The sequence below is a fragment of the Nematolebias whitei genome, chromosome 9 (genome assembly GCF_014905685.2).
Source record: "Nematolebias whitei isolate Nwh7 chromosome 9, NemWhi1, whole genome shotgun sequence".
NCBI lineage: Eukaryota > Metazoa > Chordata > Actinopteri > Cyprinodontiformes > Rivulidae > Nematolebias > Nematolebias whitei.
The window spans coordinates 25,372,232-25,382,982 of NC_056506.1; the positions used below are offsets into that span (position 1 = coordinate 25,372,232).

Sequence of the window (10,751 nt, forward strand, 5' to 3'; positions counted from 1 at the left end):
TATATATATATATATATATATATATATATATATATATATATATATATTTATTTTTATTTTTAACATCCAGAGGACCTGGCTTAGCTTTTGTAGATTTTCAGAGAATCAACAGGGTCTGGTTATTATAGACGCAGATTAAATGTTCAATATGAATATTTCTATATTTATCACCACAGTAATAGTGTTACACACATTAGTAGTTGTAAACACTCAAGAGAATACACATGTTGGCTTAGTGCTTACCTTTAACCTAAATATTTTAGGAGTGAACATTTTTAATAATCACTTTAAAAGTTACAAATGTTGTCTTTGGTGCCTGTTTGTTTTCCATGTATATTAGTGTGTGTGAATGACAGGCATTATCATAAGACACTTTGTAGAACGGTGCTTTATAAAGTTCAGTACATTTCCTTTATTAGTTGACCGGCAGTTCTGCCACATCCAATATGGCGGCTGCTCCGACGTACCGCCGCAACGGGTCCCCCCACTTAACGAGACGTCCACTAAAACTGCCTCACCAGTTCTCTGTTGTGAACGCCGTGGCAGAGATGACAATGTGATGCCAATCAGTGATGGAGAAAGGTCAAGGGAACTTTGAACCAATAATGATGAACGATTGTTTGAAATGTGTTAAATAAGTTAACTCAAAAACTGTCGATCTGACTCCAAATCCGCCCAAATTATCCTCACCTGCCCAAAGCAATTTTTACCTGCAAAATCAGAACGAAAACCGCCCAATTGGCAGTAAACCGCCCAATCTGGCAACACTGGTACAGTGGCCCAGGCGCTGCAAACACATGAATGATGCAAACTCAAAACCAAACAAACAAAAAAGGGAGAAAAGCAACGGAAAAACGCTGCAAAGGAAAAATCTGCAGTCACAGAAAATAGAAGAAGAAACATAAAACCAAAAAACACCAAACAACTGCAGGTAGGAAATACTGCAAACTCACTCCTTAAAATGGAAGTGCACCAGACCAGGAGGGGGACTTGACCAGTTGAGGGTGACACAGGAGTGGATTTTTCCCTCCTGTCCCGTCCCACTTCCACAGAAAAAAAAAGTGTCCCATCCCAATGGGCCAGAGTAAAACAAAAAAATATTTCCTTTCTCATCCCACTCTCATTCAGAATGACTCCCGCTCCTGGACTGCTCCCATTGGTTTTTTTTTTCTTCTTCATTTAGTCTTCAAGAAGTACATTAACTTTGATTTAATCTTCTGCCCATTCTTTTGTATATTACTTTGTGTTCTGCAGTTTTATTTCAAAAGATCTGGCAACAGGAACAGTTCATCTGTGGTGAAATAAGGAGACATTTATTGCCTTAATCCAAACAAAAACCTTCACTAAAGGGCACAAAACATAAATAATACATGGCCTGTAGTACGTATAGTTTTTCTATGGTGGGTCAGCTGCTGAGTTTGTAGCTCTTTTGAGGTCAGTTACAGTAAAAATAAAAAATAAAAATAAATACATAAAAAAAACAAGAAAACAGTACTTGGGTCACACCATGTCTACCTTAGTTGAATGAACCCAAACATAACATATAAAGTTGCATTTTACTCATTTATTGAGCTATTATTTCCTTTAAATAATTATGTTATTTTTATATTTTAAATTGCTTAAACAAACAAAAAAAATGCACCAAGCAAGAGAACTGTCCTCAACGAACAAAAATGCATAAAGGCCATTACTTTCACATACTGGACCTGAGTTTTGGAAGAAGTGGCTCTTGAGACCACTCGACACTGACTCACCAACACAACACCGAGTTGGGAGTGAGACGGTGTTGGACTCACCCGTGTACTTGACTACAACTAAACACGTTTTCTGAGCAGCATTACGCGTGCACAGGAGGACTTTAACAAGAATTTAACAAGACTGACACCTAAAAACAATCCTTTATTTGCTCAAAATTCTATTAAAGGTGTGTCTCAGTCTAACTTTTCCATAATAAATGCAATTTGACGGTCAAATCAGCTACATTTCAAAAGCCGATTTGCGGAAGCGGTAGTGCACAGAGGGACGAGTCACTGTGCATTTCTTCAAACTTTAACAAGATAACCACCTAAAAACAATTATTTGTTTACTTGACTTTATAGTAGGGATGCACCGATCCACCTTTTTTACTTCCGATCCGATTCCGATACCTAGATCTGAGTATCGGCCGATACCGATCCAGTTCCGATATCATGATCATCACTGATTTTATATGAGGCTGTAATAATCTGCTCTCAAGTACAATTTGTACAAATATATGCATGCATGTCCAAAAAGGCAACTTGAGGTAAGTTTTATTAATGTTGGATAAGTTTTAAAGTTAGAATTAAATTCTGCTAACACAAAACATGTTTCTTTTTATTCCTAGCTTTAAAGTGGATATTAAAGTGATTAATTTTAAGTGATTGTTTAAAGTTATTTTATATTTTTTTAAATAAGGGGCAGATATAAGAATTATTTTTCTTCTTCCTGCACTCTTTTCATTCAATGTTTTCTTTTTAATGATTTTTTTTTTATTTTGTTTCTTTTAAATGAATGAATAAATGAATTAAATTAAATAAAATGTTAAATGGCTTCAAACATCTGCTAAGTTCATGGCATAAACCAACAGACATGTTCCTGTTTTTATTATTGTACATCACTTTATAATGTAGCTGTTTTTGTTTTTAATATAATTTTCAAATCATAGGTTTTTTTTTTATGATTGTTTACTGTTGTACTAATAAATATCTCCTGGAGGGTAAACTATATCTTGGCTGCAAGTATCAAACTGTGAAATCCTTCATTTTCTACAACTGATAGTGGTTGGTCATTAATTATGATGAAGTTTAGCAACTTCTCTGTAAACATTTGAGCTCTGTGGTTTCAGCGACGTCTTCTTCTTGTTCAATCCGAAGCAGGCAGCCTGATTTGGGGCAGCCGCACTCAGTCTGTCCCTCCTCGGAGACGGGCAGACTGAGTGGGGCAGATTGGACGCAGCTGGCCGGGGTCGAGTCGCCTGTTGTGGGTTGAGCAAAGAGCAGCGCCCCTTTGAAGCCATTGAGCTCGAATGTCCTTCGTAAAACTAACTTTACCGCAGTTTAATGTGGCACTATGACTCTGCAGACATTGCACGTTGCTGTCTTGTTTTGTGGTGCTTAGTGTAAAATACTTCCACACAGCGGACATGTTTAGATGAAAAGTTTGTTAGCTGTTAGCCACAGTGCTGCTAACTCAGTCCTGACATTGTAGCTGGCTGCAAACTATGAACTGGATTTCCTGAATGTGAGGCGGGTCTTATTACTCTGGGTTAATGAGACATGCCGCCGTTCAGGAAATCCATTCCATAGTTTGAAGCCAACGTGCATCATGGATCGGAAATATCGGCAGGTGGATCGGAAAAATCTGATACATAAATTATGCTGGTATCGGAGGCCGATACTGATACTGGATCGGATCGGATCGCCCCATCCCTACTTTATAGTAAAGGATTGTCTCAGTTGAACTTTCTTAATAAATGCACTTTAATGGTCAAATTAGCTGCATTTTGTCGGGGTGGCGCAACAAATTGAAGCTGATTTGACGGTTTCTCCATGCGTGATCTCGGAGCTGGACAAAATTGGCAGATTATGGCAAGCCAATTGTGTCATTAATAGCCACTTTTACCTATTACATGACACAAAGGCATGCCATATTACTCAAATGCCATCTTGCAGCTGAAAATGGTAGTGTTCAATATTTTCATGTCAGAATGAATTAAAACGGTCATATCTCAGTCAAAATTGGGTTATAAATTTGGGAAGAAATATATAAATAAGTCGCTTTGGAATATAAGTCACAGGGTATGCAAATTATGCGAAAAGGTGTGACTTATACGCCAGACAATACGGTAATATTAAAGTTGACTCCCATACTGCGGGAATCCCACAGGAATCATGTGACCCATGGGATTCCAAAAAATATATGTCAGCCTCTATTGGAAACACAAACCTGAAACACAAAAAATGGTTAAATTATGTCATCTGGACAAGTTTCTTTTTTGGGAGAAACGTTTCATCTTTCATCTGAAAGACTTCATCAGTCTGAGGCCTGCCAACCCAGATCTGTCTTATAAATAGCCCCTCCTGTACGTGTTTCAAGCCAGCACTCTGTGGAATCCAAATAAACTAGCTTTACACATGCAAAACAGGGACCATCTGTCCAGAGCAAACCTGAAACAACTTTAAACAGATGTGTTACTGTTACATTCAAAATTATCCAATTTGTTTAATTTTTTTTCTACAAAGATTATGTATTTACTTATTGTGTTCTATTCTGAATAAAATGATGGTTTGTGAGATCTGCAAGTCATTGTATTCAGTTTTTATTTATACATAATGTTTTACACAACACCTAAGCTTTGTCAGGATTAAAGTTGTAATAAAAACATGACATTTCCTGTTAAACTCATTTACATGATGATTGGGCTGTTTTTTATTTATTTAATATATATATATTTCTTGTTTTTCAGGCCGTGTTTTGTGCCTTTTGGAGCCATGCGGTGCTGCGGAGGTTGATGAGGCTGTGAAAGCTGCTAAATTGGCCTTTGTCCCCTGGAGCAAAATGTCAGGGATGGAGAGGGCTAGGGTCATGATCAGAGCTGCACATATAATTGAGGTGTTCAAACTTTGGTTCATCCAGTTTCATTTAAACAAAATACAATTTGAAAACGTGGTCTTTCTCTACACAGAGCAGGAGGGAGGATCTTGCTGAGATGGAAGTGGTGAACAATGGGAAGTCCATCACAGAGGCCCGTCTGGACGTGGACTCTGCTAGACTTTGTATTGAATACTACGCAGGACTGGCCGGCACTCTGGCAGGTTTGTACAACGTAGAAAAACACTGCCTTAAAATGATTTTACCCTTGAAGTACTTTATCAGTACTAGATTGAAGTTTAAGGGAATAGTTCAGCGGTTTTGAAAAGTTGTCAATATCTTGATGTAGCTTTTTAAACCTCACCTAATGGAAAGTAGGTGACAGGATTGATGAGCTAACATCTAGTCCAAATGAACTCCAGTTGTTTTAGAACAACTAAAGTCTCCAAAATAGCATGGTGAATTATGCAAACACTATTTACTGAACTCGTCCATCACCGTCACTTCTGCCTGACTGTTTCTTCAAGTAAGGATGTTCAAAAAGCTGTCTTCAGGTGGTAAGAGATTATTCTTCGTAGCCTTTACGCAGAACTTCAAAATGGATAAACGATACATTAAAAGACTACCGTGTGCTTTGAGATTTTATCTGTTGATTCGTTTCAATTCAGTTTATTTCTATAGCGCCAAGTCACAACAGAAGTCGTCTCAGGGCACTGAACAGAAGCATTCATTTATCTAAAAATAATAATTTAACATTATTTATCTGAGAAGCAGACTGCTTTGAGTTTAACTTTATCACAGAACTCTCATCTTGAGCAAGCATGAAGGCGACAGTGGAAAGGAAAAACTCCCTCATGAGGAAGAAACCTTTAGCAGAACCAGACTCGGGACAAGCGGCCTTCTGCTTCGACCAGCTGGGTTTGAGAGGAAGCAATTCATTAAAGGAAATGAGGTCACTTTGTCCTCCAGTAGTCTAAGCCTATAGCAGCATAACAAGACAATCCTAATTAAATTGTTGAAGTGTTTTCAAAGCTGAAAAAAAATCATTAAGAGGCACAATGTGAGCAAAAAATAAAGCGAAAAGGAGCAGTTCACGGGAGACAGGAACATTATTATGAAGATCCACCAGAGTTAAGTCAGGTCCTTTGGACGGTTTTGTTTGGCCACTCTGGCCATGACTTCCTCAAACGAGTCGACGGGGGAGAGGGCAGACTCCAGAAACCAATCTATCGCCATCAAACTGGTTGACCCACTATGTGAAGGTGCTATTTATAAGACTGAGTTTGTTGCAGCTCCTCAGACTGAAGAAGTCTTTTGGATAAAAGATGAAACGTTTCAACAAGAAGAATCCATCCAGAGGACCCGACTTAACTTTGTTATAATTTTCTACCTGGATTATTGAGCATGACACTATGATGAAGACTTCAAGTTAGTGTTGTGCTGCTTAAAAAACTAGACTATCCCTAGGTCACCATTAAATCAAAAATATTTCTGCCATAATAAACTTATCAACAAAACGCACATAGCAGCCACGAGCATTAATCTTGAAGTCACTGTCGAGTCAAAAGGAAGTCCTGAAGAAACAAAAGTTTTAGAGATTCTTGTGTCTCACGAAGACATTACATTTGAAAATCTGCTGTGGGGTTTAGAGATCATGTTGCATACGAAGAACCCAGTCAGCTGGAAGGAGCCGAGCTGTCTGCGTTTGAGGAGCTTCAGCTAGAGGTTCTCTCCACATATCACGTAGAACGTGTGAATATTTGAATTATTACAGAAAGGGATCTAGAAAACTTCACACATTAGAGACTTTTGTTTTTTCTTTACAACATAAATGTCTTCAGTTTAGTTGGAATGATTATTTTTAATAATCAACTCTAATGTTGACTAGAAGAAAAATCAAATTGGGTAAATGCGTTTTTAAAAATTATGCAGAAATATTTTCTATTTGTTGGTCAAGAGGCAACTGAAACAAACCATCCTGAAGCAACAGCCATTTAGATTTAGAAACTCAGATTCACTTTTTATGACAGATTTATTGAGGAGTTTTGTCCTATGATTAACAATTAATGTATCATATAATGTTTTTTTAATTTTCCTTATTTTTTTGTCCAGGTCAGCATATTCAGCTGCCTGGGGGGTCCTTCGCCTACACCCGCAGGGAGCCTTTGGGGGTGTGTGTGGGCATCGGTGCTTGGAATTATCCCTTTCAGATAGCTGCCTGGAAGTCAGCGCCTGCTCTGGCTTGTGGTAGGAAGATTTTTCTACGTCTCAGACAAAAGTTGGATCTGCTTGTCTTCATAATGACCATAGTTCAGTTTTTATGTTTGTAGACAAAGAACAAATTGACTAGGCACATTCTTCTAATGATATTCAAAGAGCACAGGGAAACCAATATGTTGCTGTTTCTGTGTGCTAATGGAATTATGTGTCTGTTTCGTAGTTTTGTCCAACTTTTGGCTAAATCAAAGAGTTGCTTTTACACTTGGTAGAAAGTTTACAAAGTTTACACACTCAGCTATACAGTGCATCTGGAAAATATTCACAGCTCTTCATTTTCTCCACATTTTGTGTTACGGACTTATTTCAAACTGTATTAAATTAATCTCTTTCCTCAGAATTCTACACACAGTACCCCATGATGACCACGTGGGAAATTGTTTTTGAGATTTTTGCAAATTTACTAAAAATAGAAAACTAAGAAATCACATTTATGTAAGTATTCTCAGCCTTTGCTTAATACTTTGTTGATCCACGTTTGGCAGCGATTACAGCCTCAAGTCTTTTTGAAGATGATGCTTCAAGCTCAGCACATTGTCCCATTCCTCTTTGCAGTAGTTCTCAAGCTCCATCAGGTTGGACGGAAGACGTCTGTGCAGCCATTTTTAGATATCTCCAGAGATGTTCAATCTTGATTCAAATCTGGACTCTGGCTTGGCCCCTCCAGGACCTTCACAGAGTGGTCCTGAAGCTCCTCCTCTGAGGTCTTGGCCATGTGCTTTGGGTCGTTGTCCTGGTGAAAAATGAACCGTCGCCCCAGTCTGAGGTCCAGAACTCTCTGGAGCAGGTTTTCATCCAGGATGTCTCTGTACATCGCTGCGTTCATCTTTCCCTCTATCCTGACAGTTCCTGCTGCTGAAAACATCTCCATATCATGATGCTGCCACCACCATGCTTCACTGTAGGTCTGGTGATGAGCTGGTTTCCTCCAAACATGACGCCTGGCATTCACACCAAAGAGTTCAATCTGTGTCTCGTCAGACCCGAGAGTTTTGCTTCTCATGGTCTGAGAGTCCTTCAGGTCCTTTTGTCAAACTCCAGACAAGCGGCCATGGTCCTTTTATGAAGGAGTGGTTTTCATCTGGCCACTCTACCCTACAGCCTGATTGGTGGATTGCTGCAGAGATGGTTGTCCTTCTGGAATGTTCTCTCTCCACAAGAGGAACACTGGAGCTCTGACAGAGTGACCATCGGGTTCATCATCAACTCCCTGACTAAGGCCCTCCTCCCGTGATCGCTCAGTTTAGACGGCCTGGTGGTTCCAAACTTCTTCCATCTATGAATGATGGAGGCCACTGGGCTCACTGGAACCTTCAAAGCAGCAGAACATTTTTCTGTATCCTTCCCCAGATGTGTTCCTCAACACAGCCCTGTCTCAGAGGTCTACAGACTTGACTTCATGCTTGGTGTTTGACATGCACTGAACCTAATCTCTCTAATACAGTTTAAACTAAAAACATATATAGTTCAAGTTCGCACCACGTGTGGTACATGAGGTGGAACAAAATTGTGTACACAGGGTCCCAGTTGCATCCAACAAAACAAAAATATAAAGTGTAAAAGAAACAGTAAATAAGGATCTAAGATATAAACTAAGAAACACTAAACACTCAATGGTGCAAATCTTGCCTTTAATAACAAACAGGGTAAATTAGGTGGAATAAGCATTCTTTCTGTTTTCTGTGATGCCCTCCAGGTAACTCGATGGTGTTCAAGCCATCGCCTGTGACACCGCTGACAGCAGTCTTACTAGCAGAGATCTATGCTCAGGCCGGAGCACCTGATGGGCTCTTCAATGTGGTGCAGGGGGGCCAGGAGACTGGCAGCTTACTGTGTCACCACACTGATGTAGCAAAAGTGTCTTTCACTGGAAGTGTGTCCACAGGACAGAAGGTCTGCGCTACTCTACACCCTGCTCACAATTAAAGCAACATGGATGACTATGTTTCCACATGACCTTCAGATCATGGAGATGGCATCAAAGGGGGTCAAATCGGTGACGCTGGAGCTCGGAGGGAAGTCTCCTTTGATCGTCTTTGAGGACAGTGACCTGGAAAATGCCGTGAGGGGAGCTCTAATGGCCAACTTCCTCTCCCAGGGACAGGTCTGCTTTAAATACAAACCTGCATTTTTATATCTGGTTCCATTCCTTCTTTCATGTATAAACAATGTTGGCACATTTAAAGTTTAAAAGCGTGCTGCAACTTTTAAGCTCGTCTATTGTAGATTTTACTTGTTTTTGCACGTTTGTCTAACAGGTCTGCAGCAACGGTACAAGGGTGTTTGTTCAGAAGGATATCGTCCCCGAGTTTGTGGAGGAGGTGGTAAGGAGAACCCGAGCGATTACAATTGGAGACCCTCTATTAGAGAGCACCAGGATGGGAGCACTGGTCAGCCGACCACACCTGGACAAAGTGCTCTTCTTTGTTGATCAAGCAAAGAAAGAGGTGCATTTAATTTTCTCTGTTCAAACGGTGTGTAGAGTCTGGTGTTTTACGCTGTGCTGTAACTGGTCCCTTTGTAGGGGGCCACAGTGTGCTGTGGAGGAGAACCATTTGTCCCAACAGATCCCAAACTCAGGGGTGGATACTACATGACTCCATGTGTACTTGGTAAACATCATATGTGCTCTTACGAAGTTCATAGAGACAGTTTACTGTTCGTTTAGGCCTTCCAGGTGTTTTATTTCTATTTCAATTTGACTGCAGTGCTACTAAAAGAAATATCAAGAACATGGTAAGTTCAGAACTGTTCAGTTTCGTTTTTTTATCTTTGCCGCCTCAGGTGACTGCAGAGATGAGATGACCTGTGTGAAGGAGGAGATCTTTGGTCCAGTCATGTCCGTGTTGTCGTTTGAAACAGAAGAGGAGGTGCTGCAAAGAGCCAATGACACCACGATGGGTCTGGCTGCAGGCGTCTTCACCAGGTTGGCTTGTGATGAGAAGCGATCACGCTCAGACTGAATCGACCTTTAAAGCAGTGCTTCTCAATTATTTTCTGTTCACCCCCCCCAGGAAGAAGTAAACATTTTGTGCCCCCCAACTCTCTGCCGCACCTGTACAGTAAAACTGTCATTTGTCTATAAGATAGTTATAAGTACACCTCTGCATAACATTGTGTCCTTATTAACATTAAAGAAAATAAATAAATAAATATAGATCAACTTACAACAAATAATAACTTTATTAACATTGTTTTATACAGAAGTCTGTAACAAAAAAGACTTATAGTGCAACAATTTGCCTGAAATAAAAAAAAACAACTTAAATCCTTATTTAAACTAAACATTTTTGACCATTTGATACTGAAAAATAAAATTACATATAATCCATCCATCCATTATCTTTACCCGTTTATTCCATTTTGGGTTACGGGGGTTGCCGGTCCGTCAATCACTGTGCGAGGGGCGGGGTACACCCTGGACGGATCGCAAGTCCATCACAGGGACACATAGGGACAAACGAGACAAACAACCATTCACTGTCTAACTATTAAATATAATCAATAAATAATAATAAATTCAAATTGTTCAACAACATTACATAAAACACTTTGACCTACAAAACAATAATGAATAAAACAATTTGTGCTTATTTTTTTTTTATCAAAATGAGGAAGTCGGGATTAATGGCTACAGTGAGCACGTTTTGCAGTGCACAGCTTCTTGAAGCATGATCCTGCAGCGTTCAGCTCCTGCTCAATGTTTAGCTGGACCTGGACTTGGTCTTCAGTGGAGCAACAGCAGAGAAGCTGCAAAGAGCGCAAGAGCGAGCGGACTGGTGGGGGTGTGTGTGGTGGTCCTGGGAAACGTGCTCTCAAGAGAAGAACCTGACAAGTTGTTTAATGACATAAAATATATTTTG

General features: G+C 39.8%; 1 protein-coding gene across 1 annotated transcript in view; it reads left to right on the forward strand.

The window, feature by feature from the left end:
- aldh9a1b (aldehyde dehydrogenase 9 family, member A1b) overlaps nucleotides 1–10,751 on the forward strand; it is a 16,758-nt gene that overhangs the window by 1,988 nt on the left and 4,019 nt on the right. The window contains exons 2-9 of the mRNA XM_037682136.1: nucleotides 4,487–4,632; nucleotides 4,706–4,835; nucleotides 6,724–6,858; nucleotides 8,585–8,781; nucleotides 8,852–8,992; nucleotides 9,147–9,335; nucleotides 9,413–9,500; nucleotides 9,673–9,814. Coding sequence (XP_037538064.1) covers nucleotides 4,487–4,632; nucleotides 4,706–4,835; nucleotides 6,724–6,858; nucleotides 8,585–8,781; nucleotides 8,852–8,992; nucleotides 9,147–9,335; nucleotides 9,413–9,500; nucleotides 9,673–9,814 — 1,168 coding nt within the window. The remainder of the gene's footprint in view (nucleotides 1–4,486; nucleotides 4,633–4,705; nucleotides 4,836–6,723; nucleotides 6,859–8,584; nucleotides 8,782–8,851; nucleotides 8,993–9,146; nucleotides 9,336–9,412; nucleotides 9,501–9,672; nucleotides 9,815–10,751) is intronic.